General features: G+C 40.1%; 1 protein-coding gene across 8 annotated transcripts in view; it reads right to left on the bottom strand.

Annotated features, from left to right (window-relative positions):
- MAP2K5 (mitogen-activated protein kinase kinase 5) overlaps nucleotides 1-27,364 on the bottom strand; it is a 191,762-nt gene that overhangs the window by 68,353 nt on the left and 96,045 nt on the right. For 6 of the 8 annotated variants that reach the window (XM_039491615.1, XM_039491612.1, XM_039491611.1 and 3 more), the window contains 4 exons: nucleotides 25,573-25,646; nucleotides 24,591-24,641; nucleotides 20,934-21,005; nucleotides 1,263-1,292 (listed from right to left, as the gene is read on the bottom strand). In XM_039491615.1, coding sequence (XP_039347549.1) covers nucleotides 1,263-1,292; nucleotides 20,934-21,005; nucleotides 24,591-24,641; nucleotides 25,573-25,646 — 227 coding nt within the window. The remainder of the gene's footprint in view (nucleotides 1-1,262; nucleotides 1,293-20,933; nucleotides 21,006-24,590; nucleotides 24,642-25,572; nucleotides 25,647-27,364) is intronic. The other 2 variants (XM_039491614.1, XM_039491613.1) reach the window with 1 other exon arrangement.

The raw sequence follows: 27,364 nt of genomic DNA on the forward strand, positions 1-27,364 counted from the left end.
TTTGGATTCTCTCTCAGAGGAGAGTGTTAGTTGAAAAATATGGATAAAAACTCTAAGCTATGTTCTGTTAAAACATTAATGTTATTTCTCTAAATCAGCAAAGACTTTTATCCACAGCAGGTACAAAAGGGAAAGACTGGTATATTTCTACATATGCAGAATCTTTAAAAGTCCATGAAAGTGTCAGGAGAATTTGCTTAAAACAGTTTACAAAAATAGGAAAGAGAATGAGTCCTATCCTATTATTCAATAACCATGTTCATGAGGCATCTGCAGAATCTAACCATGCATAAATTAGTATGTGTAATACAACAGTTATTTGCATAACAATAGCAAGTTAATAGATGCTTAAAGAGCATAAACCAACACCACCTTTAAATCAGACATGCCTCCAGGCACTCCACTCTGTACAGACCAAAATACTTGGAAAACAGAGGTCATAAAACATATGAAACCATAAAAAAAAATTCAAATAATTCATTGTATCCCCTGAACTTTTTCACTTTTTCTCCCAGAAAGAGGAATAATTTTAAGAATGACACCACAGCTTTTTATTTTGGATTTTGTCATCCATCTTGCAATAATATTTTAGAGTTCAGAACTCTATCTGAATTGGCCATTATTTTTGGAGACTCATGATTTTTAGGAATAACCATATAGATAAAAGCCAAATTCTCCATAGATGGCATTTTTCAAGAACACTCAGTACGTGGTCTTATTCTGCCCTCACTGAAGTTAATAGGAGTTTTACCATGGACTTCAATGGGAGCAGAATCAGGACAATGCTGAGTGTGAAAATTGCACCTGGTATGTAAAATACTGGCATTTTATTAGACCCTATTAAGTGAGAACATTAGGAAAAAAACACACCAAACATGTCATCCCACACCATATATTTAATTCCTGAGGGTCTTAAACTATTTTGCCAAAATTCATAATCTGAATTAAAAATGAAAAGAAAGAGGAGCTACCTCTATCTTATTATCAGAGTAATTAAAAAATCCTTTAATCTCACAATAAAACAATCACCATCCTCATCATAATCTCTTCCATTCTCCCAAGGGAAAAAAGAAATACCGTTTAAAAAAATAAAAATAAAAAAATCAGAGATATACTTCTAAATGACTCCTTAAAGATACCACTTTTCAATTTAACAGGACAGATTTATTTGTATGTGGCTCAAATGTTCACAGTTGCTCTCTGCACCTTCATACATAGGAATGAATGTCACAGTGGCAAGCAGCAGTAATGAACAATCTTACCTGAGGATATGGAAACCTCCCAAGAGCAAGCTGGGAAAGAAAATAATATTTGTCTAGTTATATAGATTTGCATGGAGGGCATATTTTCTTAAAGAGAGAAAAGTACTTATCTCTCACTATTGTACAAATTGCAAAAAAAATATATGTGAGCAAAAATAATCCTGAGAACACAGTAAGAGCTGTATTTAGAATGGAGTCATTCATGATTATTCTTTGTTTACAAACAAAATTAAGGCTTTGTTATAAAGTATGCACACTTTTCATTTTGACTTAGTCAACAAAAATATGTCTAGTCCACCAGGAGCATGTGCCATGTCCCAGTTTTCAAAGAGCTCCTTATATGAAATCATCGAGTCTCAGTAGTGAGGCAAATGACACTGAACTTTACTAATTATATCTGCAATGCATGGGTATCCACATAGCTTTCACTAAACTCCCTAAATCCTGGTTTAGCACACGCTGGGTTCAGGGTAAAATGTGGGTTGGGTCAGAGGTCAATCTCCTCCTTGGTTGCTCAAAGTCTTTGGCCAGGAACTTTGGGGGAAGGGATAGAGCATGGAATCCACAACATCACACTCTGTATTTTCTTTAATTATATTTTAGGTTATATACAAAATAGAGTTGACATATTGCCAAAAATTGTTTTTAAATGGTAATTAATACATTATTACAGCACCTGCTTATGCTGGTACATGGTAAGGTCTATTATTTCCAAGATAGATTCCTATTTTGTCCCAGGTTCATATCTCAGCCTTACAGTACTTTTGTTAAACCACATTTTTTCAAAAAGTCATTTTGGTCATTTTTAAGTGATCAGACAAGATGGGATCTGTAATAACCAGCACCTGATCATCTTGTGCCACTGACTTACCATATAACCATGGGCAAGACACTAGAGCTTTTTAGTTCACACATAAAGGCCAAAACCAGCAGTCCATTGCCTCTACTCAGGCAAATACCTCATGAGGGGACCACACGAGCTGTATCTCAGCACATATCACAGGGTATGACACAAACAGGTATAATACAAGCATTGTTGTGAGGCTTAATTAGGTCCGTACAACTTGAGCTGTTCAGAGAAAAAGGCACTATAGAAGCATTATTACCAATTCTGAGCAGACAAGTTCTTGAGGCATTCATGTAAAAGGCATATGTGACAGACCACAAAAAAGGAAAGTGAGGTTTTTTGTGATCGAGAGAGAAAGAGAGCCTTTGCTGCATTTATTTATTATCAGTAATGAATTTCTACAGACATGCAAAGATAATGAGTAGGGCCATACCAAGTTTACGGCCATGAAAAATGCATCACGGATCGTGAAATCTGGTCTCCCCCCCCCATGAAATCTGATCTTTTGTGTGCTTTTACCCTATATTATACAGATTTCACGGAGGAGACCAGCGTTTCTCAAATTGGGTGTCCTGACCTGAAAGGGAGTTGCAGGGGGGTCACGGTATTGTCACCCTTACTTCTGCGCTGCCTTCAGAGCTGGGTGGCTGGAGAGCAGCGGCTGTTGGCCAGGCGCCCACTCTGCAGGCAGCAGTGCAGAAGTAAGGGTGGCAATACCATACCAAGCCATCCTTACTTCTGTGCTGCTGCTGGTAGCAGCACTGCCTTCAGAGCTGGGATCCCAGCCAGCCGCCGCCACTCTCCAGCTGCCCAGCTCTGAAGGCAGTTCCGCCGCCAGCAGCAGCGCAGAAGTAAGGGTAGCAGTATCACAACCCCCCCCCCCCATAACCTTGCATCCGCCCACCCCCCACAACTCCTTTTTGAGTCAGGACCCCCTAATTATAACATCGTGAAATTTCAGATTTAAGTAGCTGAAATCATGAAATTTACAATTTTTAATATCCTATGACCGTGAAATTGACCAAAACGGACCGTGAATTTGGTAGGGCCCTAATAATGAGCTATAAAAGGGCTACTAAGTATGTACAGTAACATTTTTGCACAGGTACTTATTACGTATGGTATGAGAGTTGCACATGATAATCTCCATGCATCATCTGAAGATTCACCCTCATCTCTTCTATAACCATACCAGTGGGAGTCTGCATAGTGATTGAGGAGAAGCCGTTATAGTTCATGATATCAAAAAGTGTTGTTTAAGGGTCCCTACTAACACTGACATGACAAGACATGGGTGGCTCAGAAAAACAGTGGGCTATTGTGTCATTCATCATTCTCAGAATCTCATTCAGATTTTGTTTTAAACCCCAAAGGAAATCACCTCTCCAAAAATTAATGCTAAGGCCTTGATTTAAAAATCACAAAAGTGAGGAAATGCAACATTAAGATCTCCACTGAGCCCTTAATTTACCATAGGAAAAGGGACTGTAGCAACCATAATATGCATCATTCCACCCTCACCTCACTAAAACCCCTCCTACAAACTCACTTCTGCCAGGTAGCCCCCAACACTAACCCCCACTATAAGCTGTGCTAACTTTACACCAGAGGTGCAATAAGGCAAATCAGAACCCTCCACCCTGTCCTCACCACCCTCTAAAGAGAAGACATCTAAGCTAATGTCTTCCTCTGAATCTCTTCTGTGTCTGTCTTTCTGTCAATTCTTTGTGACCAGAAACTGTCAATTTTTATTTCTGAATGAAGCACCGAGCTCAATGCTGCTGTTTAACAAAATACACATCATCATCAACAGCTCCAACAAGCAAAGGAAAATAAATGAGGTGATGGCTGGAGGCTGTCTCTCTTATGTCATTTCTGTCTCCCTCACAGCCTTGAGCCTTCTTGGCTGGTCAAACCTGGTGGGGCAGGGCCCACTGTGAAGAACACAAGTACCTTCTCCCCTTTAAAGCTGAATGCATCACTCAGCGACACGATTAACTGCTGCTGGCCTAAGGACTGTGTATTACTGTTAGACTAGCATAGAAACCTGCAAGTTTTAGGCACCATGGAGTGAGCATAAGAGAAAAGAATCCTAAATGTTCTTACTTTTGTGGGTTTAATTATTACCATTACATATTATATTAACACAAACACACAAAACTATATCATTTCATGACACAGCAGGAGGAAACATACAGGTATACACACAGGGCTGAGTTTTGCAGTCCTTACATGGTACTCACATGGGCAAAACCCTCACTGACGTCAATCACGACTCCAAACTCTTCATTCGAGTCCCAACTGCCAATCCCTTTCCCTAATCATTCACTCAACTGGAGTTTTACCTAACTGAGGACTGCGGGATCCGTCCCTAAATGTAGCAGAATAATTGTGGAACTAATTTTCTGTCAAACAAATAAAAAGAGGTAAAGGAGCTTTGAAAAGACAGGAGTATAGAAGAATCAGTTCTTCAGAGGTGATAACCAACTAACAAAACAAAACAAAAAAAACCCCTAAAGAAAATGGATTTCCTCAGGTAAAGAACTTCACTCACAACTGCAAAACAATACAACAACAAAGCAGAATGTGACATGTCTGAACCTCCTTGAACCATTATTGTGTTGATCTAGTCAAAGGGCTTTCCCTTCCCCCAAGATTGTCAAGGTATTATAAATTAAGAAACTTACCAAAGAGTATGTAATCTTCCCTGAAATAGCCTGCAGATATGTCACTGTACTAAATGTGTTTCAGATTTAATGAAGCTTTAATGTCCTTTTTAATTTTGCCTGTTTCTATATCACCAGGGGTCGAGCAAGGCAATCAGCACTCAAGAGGGTGGTTTGGTTTAAAACTAGGAAAAACTCATTTGCTTATGAGTTGCACTGTATTTTCTTAATTAAATTTACTGAGTAAAATGGTTTAAGTTCAGCCAACCAATGACCTCTGGATGTAGATTTAGATTTATAAACAGGGAAGCAGTTAAAGTAAAGGGAAAAAACAACCAAAAAAACCAAACAAATTAGAGCTATACCAATAGGAGTTTTGTACCCTTTATCATCTTTACTAAAGAAGTCATTTAAACATAAGCGGCATAAACCCAATGAAAAATGCAAAAGATACCAAGTACAGAAGCAGAGGTAATCTATCAAAAAATCTCTCCCATCCTCTACTTTCACATGAGGGAATTCAGGAAGGGTTTCATTTTTTTTTTTTAAATCCTACTGGGTTTAAAACAAAACATTTTAAATCTGAACACTTAGGGTCAGGAAAGTGCTGAGTATTCTACATGAGCTTTGAAATTATGGACAGAGAGAGGAATGCTCAAACTCTAAGGGCCTGGTTCTCATTTGGAAGTATAAAGGTACTTTAAAAAAGTCAGTGTAAATTATATTACCAGAGTGGTACAAAAGGGCTTTAGTATATATGAGAATCAGACCCTGAAAGCATCTACCAGCCAGAAATTTGTTTTTAAACAATGCTATTCTACTGTTGTACTGTGAAATAACCACATTTCAGTCCCACTGATCTTCCACTACCCACATGCTGCTCACAAGTGTCAGAAAGCATCACACTTTACTTACATATAAAATTAGCATCCTAGAAAAATGTAAAATTTTAATCTTGCACCGTTATTAACCAACGTTTTGGCCTTACAAACTAACTAGTACTCTTGTGAGTAGTTCTTACACGAGTACTCCCACTGAGTTCCTCAGAACTACTCGTGGGAACAAATGGTTCTAAGCTAATAATTTCATATAATATACATATAAATAATCTCAAATGTCTAATTTATAATAGTGATAATACGTTGAGAGCCTGGGGTGAACAGCACCACACACGCTGCAAAATGTTTTACAATATCTAGGGGAAGATTTTCAAAAAGCAGAAAGGGGCGTTACGTCCTCCACGCTCATTGAAAGTCAGTAATAGTTGGATGCCTAGACCCCACTAGTGCTTTTGAAACTCTCTCCTACCTAAGGTTTATAAAGTTTTGTTTTGTTTTAAATACACAGAAAAACTAATCCAGAGAGCGCTTAAAAGACTTATCAAAGTTACCCAATAGACTCACCAGTCCTAGCTAACAAATACCTTGCTCTAACCACTACACAAAGTTGCTTCTTTCAAAAGTTAGGAATTGACACTTGATTAACAAACTTACAAAGGGATGTGTTGCTAGTAAGGATTACTACTGTCACTGAGCAAGTGTGGAAGAACAACCCACATCGTGTTCAGAAAGTAACAAAGAAGGAAACTCAGAAGATTTTTTTAGGACACTCAAGTTGCAATGTCTCCTACTTAGATTATTGTCTATGCTGTGCAAGTTGTTTTTAATTTACAGTTATACTGAAAAGCATGGGATGTTTTATTCTTAATTTAGACACATTCCATGTTTCTCAGCATAACTGCAAATTGAAAATAAGCACTTACAATATTGCTAGTGATCTAGCTGAAGGAGGACTTTATAGTCTGAAATGTTCTAAAATTTGTTCTTAATTACCTTGTGCACATTTTACACAATTAAATTTCCATCTAAGGATTTTGCATTTAGATTGTGCACTGCAGTTAAAGCCTCATTTTATGGAAAAGCAGCCTCCACTTTGGAACATTCAGACATAGGAAACTTTAAAAATCAGACTTAACTACTGGATTACATAAAATTCCCTAGGTGAGATTCCATTCCAAGACCAATTTATACATTCCTAGATAGATGGCTTAAAATCATCTGAACCTCTTCCAGTGAGGACCTTAATAAATATTAAATACCTCAAAAACTACTATAGGATTTTTCTCTCTCTCTCATATCAATTTCACTGTCCTCTTATTGCACAGTAAAAAAAAAAAAAATCCAAAGGATATAACAGCAATTTACCAGTGTTAAAGTGCTTCTGAGGTTAAACTGACAACAAAGAAGAACAGAAACACAAAGCATCTTGAAGTAGGGTTTCAATTAAATGTGCAGGATTTAGTAATGCAGGACAAAGAAAAAGAGTTACAAATTAATTTAATTTTCTGCGTACAGTTTGCAGCTGCACTCCAAAGTGTCTGGGGCTTAAGAACAAAGCCTTGAAAGGCCTCAGAGTAAGGAAAGCTTCAATTTTTAATGTATAACGCCATTAGTTGATAACTTGTGGAATCTGCGACCCCTGCAGAGGGGCATAAGTGCGAGTAACAGAGACTGATGAAGTGACATATTTGTTCATGTCTAGAACTATGAGGAAGAAGCTTATTACTAACACCATCAGGCCCAACAGAAATATGCCCTAATAACCTTTGAGACATTTCCTGGTTCAACATCTCTTTCTATAAAATATATTAAAAAGCCAAACTTAATTCACCTTAATTAAGGATAATTAGTTTCACTTCTGCTTTTTAAAAACATGGACTATAAAAAAATGAATAGCAAATTAAAGATCACCACTAAATGGCATATTTCTCCCAATCTGCAGATCCTCAGAATTATATCTGCTTTATATATAAGGTTCTGCAAAGGTGCCGATTCAGAACAGTAACTTCTTATCCTTACGTGTCTTATCTATAGACATTATTGTTCTCCTTTATCCTTAAGGATACACATACCTCAGTCCTCAATCCTGTAAACATGTGCACAACTCACATGGGTAGCCCACAGAAGTCCATGAGGCTACTCATGTGAATAAAATTACATGGGTAAAATTGCTCATCTGCCGGGGGGTGCTCTAACCACGGCAATACAGGGTCATTCCCATTCTCTCTCTCTGCCGCAAAGACTATTTAAACATTTATCCACAGTGGAACAGTCTTTGGGCTAGAGAGACAGAAAGGGAATGATCCCATAGATCCCATAGTTGGGTTAGGGCACCCAACTGGGAGATGGGAGACCCAGGATCCAGTTCTCCTGCTCCATCCACTCTTTCATTATTTATTCACATCAGAATATCCCCTATCTCAGTGGTTAGAGCACTCTCCTGAGAGGTGGGAGACTCCTGGTTCAAATCCCTTCTCCCCCTCTAAGGGGAGGGGGAATTGAACATGAGTTTCCCACATCCCTGGCAAGCGCTCTGGGCTGAAAGGTCTAAGGTAGGCGTCCGGCACCACTACCACCATGTAAGGGGCCTGGTTCAGCAGGCGTGCTCAGAGACTGCCTACCAGAGCAGGCGTCACACACAACATTGGCAGACCCCACACACAACATGGGGCTTAGGAGCCAGTTGGGCATCTGGGTGCCTGGAGGGAGGGAGCAGTGTGTATGCTCAGAGGCAGGAAGACAAGCACTCAGAGAATGCTGACTCTGAAAAATTTGGGTGCCAAGGAAGTTTAGATGCCTACAGGTTTCAGCAGGAGTTTTGTGGATTGCAGTGGAATCAAAACCTGGGACTTAGACCCCTGAACTACAGAGGTTTAGGTCTTTTACCCATCTACCTTTGTAGATCTCACTCTAAGTGCTTAAGATTTTAAAATGTACTAGCCACAGGGACATAAAGCACAACTCTATATCACAGCAATTAATTAACAGCTTATAAGATATTAATAAAAATACAACACGCGCTCCACTCTCATTCAAACCCTACAGGCCCGGATTTCGAAGTCGGTTATGCTGGCGCAAATCCATTGAAGTAATGGTGCTGGTCTGGATTTACATCAGTATAAAGATCAGATTTTGGCCCGTTGCAGCCTCCATAGCAGACCAGTAATAACAACATAGAAAAGCAAACACAGCTGATAAATATCTCCAATATTTTGTTATTTTTAAAACAGAAGATTGTTTTTTCACAGTGGGTCCTTCTATGAAGAGAAGGCCACATTAATACATATTTTATATATTACATATAGACACACACAATGCTATTCCCATCCATCTATTCAGGGACCTAATTGTTTTATTTATTTCAGCGTTACAAAGCCTGCCCACTGTGCAAAACATGATACATTGAGGTCTCAACCTGGGCAAACTGTACCTAAACTTACACTTTATTGCAGCTTAGTTCACAATCTTCACCTAATATAGGGTTACATCCCAGTGCAGCAAGCGGATAAATCATCCTGGAATATTACACTGGCTAAGTTTAGCTGTGAGTGGAGCATATGTGCTTCCAAGTCACTGAAGCAAAGGCCCATAAAATACACTAATTACTGGAAGTTATGGTCACTGAGTGATTGATAGCGCTCTGCAAGGCAACTTCCCCACTTTCAGCTATTCTGACGGGCCTCAACTGCCACAGAGCAATTATTAATTCATGACCCAACCCTCAGGCACTGATACCTTTACTTCTAATTCTGCTACCACAAAACTACTGTTATGGCTGGACACTGTCTTTCTTCATCCTGATGGCTGGGTAAAGATGATAAAAGTGGAACCCTTGTAGACTGGTATTGTTTAGATACATTACCCAAAAACAGCAGCGAAAAACAGGTAATTTTTTGTTCTAGATGCCAGTTGCTAAAATGTTTTGCTTTGCACAAATCGAATAAAATATGCCTAGACAATATATTTTCAAGAATTAAGAACAAATTTACTTTAAGTTGTTATGAGGCAAATCCTGCTCATCTTACCCATAACTAGTCGCAGTACTTCATAGGGAGTACTTGCATGAGAAAGGCAGTAAGTGATTGCCTGTTGTATGAGCAAGAGATACCGTAATGTCATTCTTTAACACAGTCGTTCTCAACCAGGGGTATGTGTACCCCTCGGGGGTACTCAGAGGTCTTCCAGGGGCACATCAACTCATCTAGATATTTGCCTACTTTTACAACAGGCTACATAGATAGCACTGGCGAAGTCAGTACAAACTAAAATTTTATAGGCAATGATTTGTTTATACTGCTCTGTATACTATACACTGAAATGGAGGTACAATATTTATATTCCAATTGATTTATTTTATAGTTATATGGTAAAAATGAGAAAGTAAGCACTTTTTCAGTAATAGTGTGTTGTGACACCTTTGTATTTTTATGTCTGATTTTGTAAGTTTTTAAGTGAGTTGACACTTGGGGGTACACAAGACAAATCAGACTCTTGAAGGAGGTACAGTAGTCTGGAAAGGTTGAGAGACACTGCTTTTACAATTTAAAATAACTTGAAAAAGCTCATTTCAAAAAGGAGGAAATGTGCCATTTCTTTTCGAGCTGTCTGCATAGACAGTTCCTACTGGATGGGTGTCTGCTTCTCAGAAACATCACTGCCATTATTAACAGTCAGGTCAAAGACTCAGGATCCAATTCTGTTCTCAGTTACAATGTGAAAGGAAAAAAACAAAAAGTGATGTGGAAACTGAATTACCCTCTCACTCCTAGAACTGGTCCCATTAAGTTAAGGTGCTGGCACATAGGTGAGGTAATGCTGGGAACTCTGTACTGCAAAAGACCATGCTGTAGCTCTTCTGGGGGCAAACAGAGATTTTCAGTCTCCTGGATTTTCAATCCAGCATTTGTCAGAAGCACTAAATTCACTTCAAAATATTTTGTAAAAACCTCCAGCTCTGTGTATATTATCATTATTGCGGAGTGATTTGCAGCCAAGAAAGTAACTACCCATCACATTCAAGCATTACTGGGTCCTTGGGTAGTTGGTTATAGAAGTAACGGTGGTCTTTATTAGTTTAAAGGGATGCAGTAAGAAAAAAAGTGAAAGCAATTTAAAACACATCATACTGTATCTACTGAAATGTGCTCAGATCCATCTAATGTGTTCAATTAATTTAACAATTACTTGCTTCCTCAATGTAAGAGTTAAGAAATAATGCTCTTGTAACATGTTTATTTACTGCTGACCTGGTGTCTTCTGGTAGCAGGCGTTCTTAATGACTACAGCGACACCAGCCGGCACCGGCCTGATCCATACTCTCCACTTTAAACCTTTATTTCTTTTTTAGAGGACTCTAAAAAAAACCTCATTTTGGTTGTATCAACAGGTTGGGCTGCACACTGAGAGATCAGGCCTCAACATGGAAGCAAATTATTCCAAAATTAAATTTAATTTGCTTTTGACAGAATTTAGGACACTGAATTTTTCTTTAGACACTTTGTGTACATTTCTTTTTGATACACAGAATTTACAGGCCTGACATAAGAAGATAAGAATGGCCACACTGGGTCAGACCAATGGTCCACCTAGCCTGGTATCCTGTCTTCCCACAGTGGCCAGTGCCAGGTGTTTCAGAAGGAATGGACAAAACAGGCAATTATTTAGTGATCATCCCCTGTGGCCCACTCCCAGCTTCTGGCAGTCAAAGGCTAGGGATGCCCAGAGCATGGGGTTGCATCCCTCACCATCTTGGCTAATAGCCATCCTCCATAAACTTATCTTATCTATTTTTTTTAACCCAGTTGTACTTTTGGCCTTCACATCCACTGAAACAAGTTCTGCAGGTTGACTGTGTGTTTTGTGAAGAAGAACTTCCTTTTATTTGCTTTTAACCTGATGCCCATTAATTTCATCAGGTGATCCCTAGTTCTTGTGTTATGTAAAAGGATAAGTAACACTTCTCTATTCCTCCACACCATTCATGATTTCATAGCCCGCCTTAGCGGTCACTCTTCCAAGCTGAAAAGTCCCAGGTTAAATCTCTTCAGTATTTTCGTTTATAATACAGAAAATGCTGTAGGTATTTTTCATAAAAAAATTTCAAACTGGATTCCATATTGACCATATGCATTATATGGATACAATGCAGAATTCCAGAAAATTAAGATTTACTTACACTCTTCCCTTGAAGTAGGGCAGGAAGACATAAGCACTTCATGCTCCACACTCACTATCACCTAACTTTTTGGTGCAATTTAGCATGTGGGTTATCTACAAAGACAGAAATGATCAAGGCTCTGGTTATACAATGTCCATTGTCCACCTATCTCCAATGGCCTGTTAGAATAGTTGTTATGCATAAGATTGCTCTTGCTGCCTGTCCCTAGGGCTTCACTCACAGAATCAACTGTGAAGAATTCTCTGTGGTCGTCTGTGGCTTTGGACTTGCTTCTCCTGATGGGATTATCTAAGTCTGCGTTTGGGAACTTTTAGAATGTGGTTTTAATTTGTCTTAAGTGTAGGGTTTTCAGTTACGGTACTTTTGCTGTTCAATGGGCAAAGAGAACATTGATGGGTTACCAGTTTAGGGCAACAGTAAGTCCTTTAAAAACGTGTTGTAATGCAGTCCAGATACCATGGTGATGGATATCTAAGAAATCCTGGTAATCAAGTAAATCTTAAGTGCTCTAGAAATTTGTGTCTGGATTTTGTACATTAGGATTGGCACGTGGATTTTCATGTCAATGTGTTTAAGACTCACATAATAAATGCAGCCCAAAGCTTCACATTGCAACACACTCTTAGGAGACGTTACGTATCAGAGGGGTAGCCCTGTTAATTTGGATCTGTAAAAAGCCATTTCCATTACATGTGTCTGACGAAGGGGGTATTCACCCACGGAAACTTATGCTCCAATACATCTGTTAGTCTTTAAGGTGCCACAGGACTCTCCGTTGCTTTTTAGGAGATGTTGCAAGTGTCAGAAAACCCACTATGGTTCTAGAATTAACATAATAGGACCTGTAGTGTAACCCCAGAGGATATGAACAGCTGCCAGGAGGCTTCCAGGTCTCTTCCTCTTTCCCATTTAAAAATATATATTTACTATAAAAAAAAAGAAGCACAAACTGTACAATAACTTAAAATTCTGCTGCAAATTCTCAAAAGTCAGGACATTTCCAGTAAAGACTGCCTCTCTATCCTAAACATCTCCTGTTTGGCCCACTATTTTGATATACCTGGTGTGACGAAGTGGGAATGTTCTTAATGTTTTCTCTGAATACTGTGTGGGTGCCTCAGTTTCCCCTATGCATTTCTCAAGTATCTAGGTGGTGGGATAAGGGTGTGTGATTGTTGCAGAGCTGAGAGGGCCAGTGTGATGTTGTCTGCACAGAGAATGGCCGACACTCTGTCTCCTGGCAACTGATGGCCTGGGCCCCTCCCCTGCAAAGGTGCCAAATGAAGGTGTTGGAGAACAAAGATCAGGTGGTCTCCTGGCCCGGGAAAGAGACAAAGGCCAGAGGAGAGGCTGGAGAGGGAGAGGGAGCCTAAGCTCCCTGCCCCCCAAGAGGGACCTGACTGAAGGGGTCCTGTTGTCTGTTCTTACAAGCTCTGTGTTGGACTATGTTCCTGTCATCTAATAAACCTTCTGTTTTACTGGCTGGCTGAGAGTCACGGTGAATCGCAGGAAGTGGAGGGGTAAAGGGCCCTGACTCTGCCACACTCCGTGACACCTGGTATGTAAAACCACGTACGATTCTGAGGCCCTTGCTTTACACAGGGCTGAAATGTAATTCTCATTTGCCTTTTAAGCTTGATCCTTGCCATCATCATAAGTGCGTATTTTAATTATGTTCTTGCTGCTTCTGCTCCATGCAGCCTTTTGACACCCTGGATCATTCCATGCTCCTGGATTGCCTTCAGGAGTCATGCAGACATTCACGCTTACCTCCTGTCACAATTCTGCGCCTAACAAATTGCTCTCATTCAGTCTCCAGTGGCGACTCTAATTCCACACCAAGACCCAACTGTAAGGCATTCCACAAGCTTCAATTCGCAGTCCTCCCTTCTCTTCTACCTACTCATGATAAAATTGACCCCTGTGCGAAGGTACCACTTAGATCTTCAAAACAGGGTTTAAGTAGGATTTAAGTGGTGCTGGCCCTCTACACAGGAATGAATTTGACTCATAAGATCAGCTAAGAATCCAGCTCATAATCTCTAAATGTAACCTTAATCACTTCTACATTGACGATATTCAACTGAACACGCATTTTGAATTCTTAACACAGAGTCCTCCTTGTCAACTCCCTCTCCTTGTTCTGACTATATACACTCGTGGCTTTGTGTCAGCTTCCTACAGGTAAACATCTCAAAGACAGAAGTGTTTCTCTCACTCAAGAGGAGTATCCTCAAGCAGAACTTCATTCTCTTCTAGCACCCTCCGCAGACTCAGACCTTCTATTTGCCTCTGCTACTTAGAAGCTTGGTATTATCCTTGACCCTAAAGTCTCATCTTTCCACATCTACACCTGCAATCTCCCTGTCACCATCTCTGTTATTTGCCCAAGTACTGTATGCTCAAGAGTCAGTATATAAAATCCCTTACCATTGCCTGAACATTGTATGTTAAGCAATTTTAGTTTATTTATCTGGAAAAACATGCACGTGTGCCTGAAATACATATATGCCGCACATACATGCACTAGATATTTAATGCTCAGTTATGGTGTCCATGTATTGAGGTACATGCTTAATTACTGAAAACACAGAATAGCCTAATAATCTGCAACATCTCTTAAAACTCCATGTTAACTTGACTGCCACACACAATTCCTAAGTCCGTAAATAAAGTTAAGTCTACTAAATACACAAATAAAAGAAAACAGACACAAATTACTGTAGATGATCAAAGGAACATTCTATTTTATGGGATTGCAAAACAAATTCTTATCATTATTATGGATGTGCAAGAGCATTTATTTCCTGTACGGGATAACACTGATTTTTTGAAGGTGAGGCTAGAAAGAAAAAGAAAGATAGATAGAAAGGCTGCTTTCGTGAACAAAGAATGGAAGAGAGTTGAGACTGAGAAGGATACAAAGGAAGATGTGAAGTGGGAGGCACACCTTTATAGTATATGGAAAGTCAAGTCACCCATGTTCAAATCCCAGCTCTAACACTCACTCACTCAATAGCTTGGACAAATCATTTCACCTTTTGCTGCCTCAGGGCTATTAATTTTTACGGGTAAATTCCGAATTATTATAAAATTAATAAAAAAAAATTATTTTAAAATTGAATTTATAAAATCGACAGTGGGGGGTGGGTGTAATGGCATGCATTGTGCGGTGGGTCTGTGGTAGGCTAGGCGTGTAGCGTTGGTTCAGGCGCCCCTCCTCCTATCCTATCTCCCCCCGCAGTTCCCTTCCCCCGCCCCTTCCCGCCTCCCTGAACCGGGTCATTGCAAATGTGCCTTCTGGGGCAAAAATGCGGTTCATGGTGTGTCTTCGCGTATGTCAATTCTTTTCCCTCTGCTGCTCCGCCTTTTTCAACAAGCGCCCCTGGCAGATTTTTGCCCCTGGCCATGCGCACTTGATGTGTGCTTAGCATGTGTGACTCATGCTGCTGTTTTTCGTGCTGCACTACAGCAGTATACATCATGCTTTGACAGATGCATTCAGCAGTTGCACAGCCATCATGCTTTTGGCCATTTGCAGCTTTGCACCACTTAACACTTCCACCAGATGACATCCACCCATCCTCATGGCTCCCAACTGCTGGCTACCAGTCCTTTTGTCCCATTGCCTGCTAGTGCAGCTGGCCGATCAGCCATCAGCAGCAGGCCAAGAAGCCTTACCATATTGCTTGCATTCATAAGTGCACTGCCCATCAGCCAGGGGCGCAGTGGCAAAAGCCAAAAAGCAAGCTGAGTCAATCCCTAAATTTGGGAATCTAAAATCCTCAATCCCTCCTTTAAAATAGAAAAATATAGGCAAGTGTGCCTAATATAGGCAAGTGTGCTAGAGAACCACCGTCAGATAGAACCAGAGAGCAGCTCTGCTCTGTATTAGCTTATTATTATCATATGGGTGCTACTGTAACACACACCCTCCTGTCCCAAGCCCCACTCCCCAGCCTTTCTTTCTTCCCTTTCTTTTGTGTCTTGAATTAATTGCCCCCACTTGTGTAATGAATGAATTAATGTTAGTGAGAATGACACAATGGCAGCCTCCAGCTGCTATGATAGGAAGGCAGCCAGCCAGCACAGTAGATAGTCCAGACAGGACAAGCAGCAGTGTGGAGAGCAACCCAGCTGGATCCCACTGGAGCAGGGGGGGCTTTTGAATCTTTCTGGGAGGGGGGGATGGGGGCTTGATGAGTGATGAGATGGTTGCCATGGATCCACCCCAGCCACCACCCACCATCCATCCAAAAGCCAGGGATGAGGGCAGACGGTTGATGACTGATGAGGACCATTAGCTGATCTGGATGATGCTGATGCTGATTGAGATTTTTGATGGATTTCCAGATTTTGATGATGATGATGATGATTTGATTCATTCGTATTTTCCCACACCGGGAGGATGGGAGCCAGGGATGTTGGGTTGGTTGGTGTGTGCAGCTGCAGCATGCAGTATTCATGGCAGTCATCAAGAAAGGTAACAAAAGAGAAGGAAGAGTCAGAGGATTGTTGGTGGGGGGGGGTGGGTGGGGTGGGGGTGGTGGGTGGGCTGCCCTGACCGCTGTGCCCCTGTGTTTGACTGTTTTTTTGGAGGAGAGCCAAGAAGCTTGCAGAGGCTGCAGCAACTGTGGGATAGCTGCAGTCTCTCAGTCTGTCAGTCTTCCTCCAGTCCATGATCCTTTTTTTTTTCTTTCTTTACTGCGCTTCGCGCGCGCTTGTGCTGCTGTGCTGTTCTGGTCTGTGTCTTGATTTTTCTTCTTTTTTTCATTTTTCATCTTCTCTGCTGATCTGACGATACGGCCTGCCCTGCTGCCCTACCCGATCATCATCGCATGGTCCATGCTTTTTTTTTTTTTTTTTTTTTTTTTCCGCCGCCACCGCGTGCGCTGGCGCTCCGCCGCAGCTGAACAGGAAAAAAAAAAAAAAATTTTCGCTTTTTTCTTTTTTTTCCTGTTTACCTCCTCAGTCGAGTTCAGATTCGACTCCAGAGGTCACACTGGCACTGCTCGGAGGGGGGGAATGAGCCAATACGATCAGCCAGCGTCCACACTAACCCTAATCCGATATGATAAGATAGCCTCCTCTCTCTCTTAGAGGAGGGAGGACAGAGTTTAAAGAGCCAAAAAATAAAATATATATAAAGGTCCTAGTGTGTGTTTTTTTTTTTGTTTAAATCGTTTTACGCTCCTAAAACCGATTTAAACGCCTAGTGTAGACCAGGCTTCAGTTTATGATGATAAACAATTAACACTTGTTTTTGTATATACAATATAGGCCCTAATCCACAAACTGGATCTGCTAACATGGGCCGCTGTGCCTGCGTGTTGCCCCAATCAATAGGTTCCATGCTAGTGAATCTGATTACAAGATCAGGATTTATAATTTTAAATTATTTGGGTCAGTGACCTAGTTATTTTACACATCTGTAAGGTGCCTAGCACACTGCTGGCATTACACAATCAAATAATGATGCAAATAAAAAGTGCCCCATCTTTAAAATAGGGTCAATAATACTTACCTATCTCGGAGGAGCATTGGTTGGGTGTTAGTTAAAAGTTTGTACAGTGTCTTGTAAATATTAAGTGAAATATAAGCACTAGGTATTATATGCAGAAAAATTGCTTTAGAAACAAAAACCTCAGCGTTTACACATTTCCCTTTAAACTTATTAATTGGTGCATTTAGTGGACTAATATCCTGCAAAGCTCGCCTTCAAGTCTTTTCACATTGTAACAAAACAAAAAAGCATCTTAAAACAAGAGTGCTCGTTATTAAAAAACAACAAAATGTGTTTTATTTTCATTAGGTAGCACTAATGTTCACTTTCAGACAGTAACCCCTAATTGAAATTGTATTAATTAGTGATTAAAAAGAGCTATTATATCATTCAAACTATCCTCCTCCATGTGCCAGGCACAGTTCTCTGAAACACACTGCTTGCAAACTGCACTTCGACTTAGCCCAAGCTGCCTGGAATTAGGGTGACCAGATCGCAAATGTGAAAAATCGGGACGGGGTGGGGGTAATAGGAGCCTATATAAGAAAAAGACCCAAAAATCGGGACCGTCCCTATAAAATCGGGACATCTGGTCACCCTGCCTGGAATACATTTTATGACTGAGTTATAAACCCCTGAAAAACATTGTTTATAATGAAAGTGCTGACACAGTCTTCAGTGTAGTGACAGCAATGCCACTGGTTTAAATTGAACTTGCTTTGTCAACCAAAAAGCACTGAAATAAAACTACAGCTAAAAACCTCATGAAAATATACAAACTATTTGCTGTGAAATATCTGAACAGAGGTTTATGGGTAACACACCGAATTAATGCGCCCTTTTACAAGAAAAAAATACAAACTACAAAGAAATAAGCCAATAATGTTTCCTTTCCCTGTGAGATGTAAACTGCTCTCAACCCCATTTATTTCAATGGCAATTGAGGATGGTCGGCATCTAACAAGATGGGGCTCATCAAGGTTAACTTGTTACTTTGCCTACTCTTTAAACTCAGCCAACAGACTTCTTGGGCAGCGTTCTTAAACTTGAAAAGAAACCAGTTTCTCATTACCCACAGCACTGTAGCAAACAAATTCAATGTATTTTTGAGGTTTAGAATAAATAAAATTAGAAGATTTTGACAACTGAGTTTAATCATCATACATCAAACAGCTCTCGGTATCTTGGTCCAATACATTATTTCTTGTCAATCAATGTGCACTAACTGCTAGCTTGTGGGCATAAGAGTTTGGATATTTTAAAAAAAAAAAGACAATTTTAAAGACAATTTTAAAATCCTAGAATAAACTCTAACTGCCCTCTCTGCTTCATCAGCAGGAGCCTGGAATAGCGTACCACCAATCCCCATGTCAATAGACAGAGTTACTTTAATGACAGTGACCTTGCATGGCTCTTTGAGCTTCTTCTTCACCTTTCTTGAGATATTTTTCTAAGCCACTGTCCTTGCTCTCATCATTTAACACATCACTCAAACCACTCCAATAAAACAGCGATCATGTTGAAGAGAGGTCTCAGAGGACCAGATGACATACCAATTAACAAAGAACACAGAGCCAAATTGTTCTGTGCATCTGACACACTGAAGGAGAGAAGAGCAGGTTGAGAAGGCTTGAGGGAAGAGAGTAAATATAGACCCCAAATGTCCCCCTAATATTGGCTGATATGATGTAAAAATCAGTATTACAAAGACAAGCTGTAAATCGGCTTCTAATAATCCTTAACCTGTGATTTTGTGTAAACTAAAATTCAGTATCTAAGGCCTTGTCTACACTGGCACTTTACAGCGCTGAAACTTTCTTGCTCAGGGGTGTGAACCCCCTCCCTCCCGAGCGCTGCAAGTTTCAGCGCTGTCAAGTGGCAGTGTAGACAGAGCACCAGCACTGAGAGCTACTCCCCTCGTGGGGGTGGGGTTTTTATGGCGCTGGGAGATCCACAACTACACAGCCACGTTAAAGTGCAGTAACATTGGTAGTGAAAACATACCGTTAGTCTACTAAGAAATTATTAATATTTTAGAGCCTGTTGGTGCTGTTATGAGCTGGGTGAAACCTTGTTATAGGTTGACTTAAACCCCATTGAGAACAGTAGGTGTGAACTAACCCTTCAATTAACGTAACAGTAAGCATAAGCCCCACCCATGTGAACCTGCTCAGGAGCTTTTGGCTGAGTACTGTTTTGGGTAGAGGGGTGTGTGTGTGTGAGAGAGAGAGAGAGAGAGAGAGAACAGGGAATACACACAAACTGAGGTCAGACAGCCTGAAGGAGCAGACGAAAGCAAGGTGGTTGACCCTGCAAGAAACCTGGGAAAAGGTTTTTGGGATGAAGATTAGAAGAGTGCTCTTGGTATTGTGAGCAAAAGAAGCTGTTTCCTGCTAACTGATTCCCTCTGTGTACAGAAACACAAGACTTTGTACATTCTTTGTAAATAAACTGAACTACATCAAAGAAATACCTACTCCCAACTGGAACACTCACAGGGCCTGAAACTTTGACTAGTTGCTCAGGTTGAAAAGAGGTAACACTTTTGTCCATGGGCACACATCGTTGTATATCCTTCACAGTCAGCTAATGCACTGGTAAATACACGATGTAGATTATTTATATCAGAACAGAAATGAACCAAAAGTCTACCCTGGTCAAATATGCTTCCGCGGCAGGGATTTAAAGGGCTCTGGGCTCCCCGCTGCAGCAGGCGGCCCAGAGCCCTTTGGATCCCACCCGCGGCTCTGGCGGCCGGGCTGAGGCTGGGATTTAAAGGGCTCAGAGCTCCCGCGGCTGCGGGCAGCCCACAGCCCTTTGAATCCCACCTGCGGCTCCGGCGGCCGGGCTGGGGCCGGGATTTAAAGGGCTCAGAGCTCTGGCGGCCAGAGCCCCAGACCCTTTAATTTACCCCTGAGCCCCAGGGGCTCCCAGCCACCTCTGCAGCTGAGAGCCCGGGTTGATTTAAAGGCCCTGGGGCTCCCAGCCACAGCCAGTGCACCAGGGCCTTTAAATTTTGAGAGGCCCCACCTCTTCTGGTTGAGGCCACGCCCCCTCAGGACTCCAGCAGTACCGGTAAGTACTGTAAGTTACTTTCATCGAGCGTACGTGAAAAGTTGATCTTTTGGTGAATACCCAATCACACGGCGAGAAATCCATCCCATCTGGCACAAAGCCACAATTATCAGGCTGTCTGCAAGGAACTCCACTGGGGTTCAAGAATGGTATTTACCCAGCACAGCCTCTGGATCTCCACAGCCCTATGATGGCCCACCCTTAGTGGGCTAGTCTGCACTGGCCTTCTCAGACCTGGTATAGAACAACCCCACCGCCAGTGGCATGCAGGTAGTGTAGAGATGTCCTCCCAACCGCACTCCACGTACCCTGATCCCCACTCTCACTACACAGCCCTACCAATGGGCTTAATTGGTGCATACGGGCTCTCCATATCTAGGTGGATTTGACCCACTGAGAACGAATCCATTCTAGATACAGTGAAGAAACTTAGCAGTGGCTAAGCTTATATTTACAAAAGGAACTTTGTTGTATAATAGGGAATGTGTAAAAATAATCTGAATCTTAGATTTAGTTCAGTTCTTTCAATGTGTCTAAAAGAACAAGTATATATGTTTACATACCTCCATGAAGGAAATCCCTAAACTCCATACATCAGAATGAATCCCATATTGTTCCCCTGAAATTCGTTCAGGCTGAAAGAAAGGAGGGGGAAAAAAAAAATCTTCTTTAGCCCAGACAAACAAACACGCATATCTCTGGGCAAATAAACTAGCTCAAAATTTTGCAGGAATCTTAAAATTCAATTGGTCTAATCTGGAAAATAATGAAGATACGAGGTTATTCATAAACATGACACACTTTATTTTTACCTGGGTTCTGCAACTAGGCAAGGGGCTCTGTTCTGCTCAGACACGCCATCCTGCATGGCCATGTATCTAGTAAACTTGGCTAATGCATTTGTGCCTGGACTACCTTATTTTGCAAGAAAACCAACAATGTGCGCCTGCACAACAAAGCACCATATCAGGTTCTAAGACTCCATGAATGGAACGGATTTACTTCTAGTCCAGAGTGAGAGGTAAGGTACACCATGAACAAAAATACTGAGTAAAGGAATTGAATAGGGGCGTAGGGGGTTAAAAATTAATGGGACTGAATTAAACCAAGGTTACTTTTACAATTAGCAAGCTAATGCTTCAAAAGGGAGTCATGCGCTTAGCAATTTTCTTTTAAAACTCTTCAATTAATATATTAAACAAAAAAGATTTCACTCAAAACTATTAACAGCCCATTTACAGAAATACAAGAACACTGTAAAATGAAACAGCTAGTTTTTATCTGAAAGCTACAATTCAAGCTTTCCAAGGTCAAGTACAGTGTGAAATGCAACAATAAAAGGCTCCATGAGACTTCTCTCCCCGCTGTGCTATTAATTCACCTGTCTAGCCAACTACCTACAAACCACTGGCTGTATTTGTAGTCTCTAATAATCCAGAGACCTTTTCAGAAAACACTCCCAAATTAGTGCCAGTCCAACGTGTTTGGGGATGTTTACTCTGCACTGCTAATCTCAGGTTGAGGGCTTTTATCACAGCATGAATGTTAAGTAAAGGAACACAGAGCTGTCTCTGTTATCTTTATGGATCACCATCCTAAATAGCTTTCCAGAATTACCATGCCAAAAAAGTCAGCTTGTGTCAGACAGAATTCTTAGTTTATACTAGCTACATACTTACATAAAACAAGAATCTTATTACTGTGGCCACCAAGACAATCATTCATAAATACAGTTATTCTAGGACAAGTTTACATGAGAAAGTTTTCTGGTATGATAATGTGGGTTAGGGGTGTAATCTTTTTATGATATTTTTATGCAGGCAAAAGCCATAGCATAGACAAAGTTATTAAACTGGCCAAAAAGTGCTTTAGGCACTATAACCTATTTAGTTCAGGGAACAAGTTATAAGCTAAAGTGGCAAAGGGGACTATTTGCCGGTAGAAGCTCTCTCTACACTACGAGGATTTGCCAGTATGGCTCCACCAGCATAGCTATACAGGTACACCTTTTCTAGTATGGACTATACCCTAGCCTTCATTTAGCAGCCAAATCAGATACGTAGTTCAATCTGGCCATTTTAAAATTATTTACTTCTTTTTTATAACAGGTAAGGCTTTAAGGTAGTAAAATATCATGTAAGTAACACTGAGGACTCAAAAACACCACTACCACCACGGAAATAGGTGCACAAAATAGTTACATCTGACCATCTACTTTCACGTTTCGAAGTGTCACGTAACACTGCTTTGTCTTGCAATCATATTTTCACACCAAAGCTTCTGTTCTTGCACACTGGCACAAAACACAAGCAATTTTATATTCTCTTTTGGAGGCTGATGTATAAATTTGATGACTAGCAACAACTCACTCAAGAAGCAAAGCAATTTTAATACATGATATCCGATCAAATATTTTATAGCTTGACTCTTCTCATTTCCAATTAACAGATGGACGCATCACATTCATCCATAAACAATAAGAAAAAAGTAATTTCTTTAATGTACACCTGGGAAGGAGAACTGTAATCTGGATTTGTTCATTAAACGAAAAATACAATTTAATTATTAGAGCTATTTAAAGCCACTCTAAGAATAAGCGCTGAGTTAGAGAAGTGGAGTCATTTGAAGTTTTTTTTTTGTAATCACCGTAATTTCCATTTTTTTTAGAGATTGGTGCTGTAGCAATCAGCAGGCCTGGGTATCAAAAGTAATACATTTGATGTGTTTTACATATTGCCTATACCTAATATTCTGATCACACAGTGTGGTTTAAGGCTTGTTAGGATGGTGACATGATTGTCTCAGAGGCTGAATAATGTGCACTTCTTGGCTAGAAAAACACTTAGCAAATAAATGGACTCCCTGCTTGTTATCTGCTAACAAGGACGTAAGAAAAAAATATATATAAAAGCAATTAAAGGTCACAGATTTCTCCTCCTCCCTCCCATCTTCTGGAGTTTGAAAGGACAAATGCCAGGCATTTTGTACTACAGTACTGTCTGCAGATTGTCCTTTGCCAAATGCAGGATCCATTTTTCTCATTTATTTTTAGATATAAGAGCAATGTTTTTTTGCCAAAACTATATTTTAAACACTAGACAAGGACTCCACATTAATTCTACATTCTCATACTCCACAAAATGGGTGAGTGAAACCATTTGTACAAACTTTGGCAAAGACAAATTTGTGGTAGCTTTTGCTGTATTCTCTCAATATTATTTATGCCACCACTTTCTACATTTAATTTTAAACCTAGTCTTTCCAATGGGACTAGAGTCACTTGCCACTTAACAGGCATGGTAAAATGGTAGAATCCAATCTGTCAAACCTATGACAGAAGTCCCCAGAAAGAGATATAATAAAAGTTTGTTAATCTGATTTAATAGGAATGGAAATATATATATTATTCTGTAGACAGAACATACAAGTAATCTCATCATGGCATGCAAAATTTCTTGGTTAAGTAATAGATGAAACGTACTGATTAAATTGATAAGCATTGCATGAAAGTGACAAACACTGAAACATGCAAGTTAATGGTCTAATGGTATAATACTTTCTGTGTTGTCTAGTATAACAAAACCAACGTATTTCATTGGGGTTAACTAAGGTGGGGGCGTAGCACTTTCCACTTACCAAATTTGCACTTTCAACCCAACACATTTCGCAAACATTTTCAAATTGAACTATGAATAGATCTGATAGAAAGTGTTTTAAGCAAGCCAAGCACTTAAGCACATGTTTAGATTCACTGAAGTCAATGAGACTTAAGCACACGCTTAAATGTTTGCTAAACGGAGGCCTTAGAACAGTGGTTCCCAAACTGTGAGCAACAATGGACCATGGGTGATCTGCCAAGCACATGCTGGCTACCCCTGGAGAGCTAGCTGTTAATATTGTATTGACTCTCCTCTGTTCCAGGCTGTTACACTGCTTTTAAGACAACTATAAATACATTAAAGAAATACTTTCCCAATATTACTTTTCCTTATCAGCAATTGCTGTAGCTGTCACAGAGATGCCGTGTGATCACAAGAAGGAGGGGTGTTAGTCTGTGTGATGGTGAATGGGAGCGGTTTCCATGGGACATACTCTATTAAGATGCAGACAGGAAGAAATCTGAGAAAACCCCCGATTTAAAAATATATCCTATACCATATAGAACAAAGCAGCATACAAAGACTTCTTTTGAAATGTTATTTCTGCATAAATTTACTTACCGCCATATAAGCATTTGTTCCAACATACGTCTTGGCTATAGAATTCACCAGCTATCAGACAAAACAGTCTGTTAGAACAATATAAAGATAATGTGGAAATAAAATGGGCAATTATTCCTCATTTAACCTACAATAATCATTTCTATAAATCAACTAAAATTATGTAAAAGGGAACAAATTTATCTACAAAGGCATTAAAAATGATTAAATCTGTCTTTTCTTTTGAATGGGAGTTCCAATTTAAAACAAGCACTGTGTTACAGTTTATAGCAGATAACCTTAAACAATTCCGTTAAACAGGATGCTTATAGCTTTAGTACCCCCAAACTAGTCTGATATAAAAAGTCAATTTGAAGTAGGATTGAACACACTCATTTTTCAGTCAGCTGGCTCAAGATGTGAATAAAGCCACATTCATTACTAGAACGCAATGAGCACTAAATACGCTGGAGGGACAACAGACTTTGACAACTTATAATACAACGCTGACCTTCTCTTTGGTCCTCATGTTTGGCGGAGAGAAAAGGTGGCTGCAATTCAAATCAACATCACAGCAAGCTCATGGGTCACTATCACTGAGGTTCTCCAGGGAGGCCCAAAATGGAAATTAATTAAAATTTGTGCTGCACATTGTAAAGGCCCACCACTATTGTTGCTACCAATATTAATTTTTATTGTGGGCCAGTTGGGCTCCCCAGACACATCTCCCACTCTGCCCTCCCTTTTGTCTGGCCAAAACGCTTTCATATCGAAGCTGCATATCAATGAAGTTTGCTATTCGTAAGTAGTAATTACAATATCAGCAGTTTTTACTGTCATTAAACAATGAACAATCATATTCTGATGAAGGAAAGTCGCTTGGAGATTACAAATGAATAACACTCTCCCAGCAGAGGAGAGTTTGCTGCGGGCCTGTTTGTCTTGTAGCCAGGTGATTTCTATTTTAGAAAAAAGAATAGGCAAATAGCTAAGGGGGGGATACCTGTGTGCTAACCCCAAAGTCGCACAGCTTCACCTGTCCTCGTGTGTTCACCAACATATTAGAGGGTTTCACATCTGTCAAAGAGGGACAAAAGAGGGCTTTCAAATAAATTATTCTGTGTATGCACTTCTGATATAAAGATATATATGCATCTAGTCATGTCAGGTTTTTAATAGCAGACATTTTAAATTCAATCTCTTTGAGCTGTAACACTCTAGCATTGCACTACTTCCTCACCGAGGTTGGATTCCAATAATTTAAACCTACATTCTAGTCTAACCCTCTTATAAACCCTATATTGATCTTGTAATCGTCTCTCTTCAACTGCTTGGATTTCAAGTAGTGGTAACAAGATTTAAAAAAAAAAATTATTATACACACACTCTATATTATTGCATACACATACATATTATACACCCCCCACACACATAACACGGGCATACACACACACACACACACAAATATACACACATCAAATACTCTAGCAGATCCAAACAAGGTGGACCTACGTGCCTGCACAGAGCCCTGTTGAAGTCAACGTGGCTCTACCTACATGGCTCCTATGACAGGACTGGTGCACTCCTCCCATGATCTCAGTGCTGTCACATAAATGAACTCCCACAATCCTATCAAAATGGACTGCTAATTCCACTCTAACAAATAAACACACCAATGAACATCATAAAATAAGATCCCCTCAGTGCAGAGATTATAAAGTTGACAGTCTGTGACACGAAATAGAAGTGGTAAGATCATACTGTACATTCTACCAGTAGATAGACTTCTAATTGTTTCCTGTAACTGATCAAATGTAGTGCAGATCTTTCCATTCCAGGGATGCTGGCCAGAATACATGATAAATGGCTTGATGCAGCTCTGACCAAAAACTTGCACAGATTAAAGTATGGTGGATGTGTGTAATGACTGCTTTCTTATGGCATTATGAATTGAAAGTAATAGCTTGCGTCTTTGCCTTCTTTAAAAGTGAACAGTAGTTGGGTGCAGATGGATGAAAACCAACTACGAGAGAACCTAATTTTGTTTATCATTAACTTTGGCTTTGTTTAACAGATGTTTTCTGGGTATCACAGTAGCTTGCTTAATTTGTCTTTGTAATGTAAAGTATATAACTTCAATTAACAAGCTGATTAAATGCTCTGATGTTTGGGGCAAAAAGAAAGCTTTTTTTTTTTTTTAAAAGGGTGGGCAGTCGGAGGAGCCTCAGTGCTCTTTCAACCAACATTTTAAAATACATTTTTTTCTAATACAAATTTTGGGAAGACTCAAGTATTGTCTGTTTGTAGCAATCTATTAAACTGTATACAACTCTCTACTGCTGGGTGACCATTCTCAATTGTGCTGGGTCTATAGACCTGGAGTGTCACCAGCATGTCTCCATTATGAACGTGTAAGAAGAACAGTACAGCAGCCATAGGCTGCACAATAATCCTATTCATTATGTTTAATTGTCTTCTGAAAATATGTCAGCAGATACATCTACCTAGTTATTACGTCTGCATTGCATTCTAATGAGCTAAACAGCAGGTACAATTAAATATGCAAAATATGCTGACAGTTTGCATTACAAATTAATCTGTTTACAGCAGGAATGCATTTAAAGGAAGATTGCAGTGAAACATGAAGTCCCTACATCTAATTGCAGAGCAAAGTCAATGGCTCCAAAACAGTTGTAGATATTTTAAAAAGGATAATTAACAATCAAACAAGCACAGTAACTATCTTAACAAGGTCAGACTGTATTCTTGGGAGAGGTCCCTAGTTCAGAGTCTGT

Source organism: Mauremys reevesii, linkage group 10, assembly GCF_016161935.1.
Source record: "Mauremys reevesii isolate NIE-2019 linkage group 10, ASM1616193v1, whole genome shotgun sequence".
NCBI classification, from domain to species: Eukaryota; Metazoa; Chordata; order Testudines; family Geoemydidae; genus Mauremys; species Mauremys reevesii.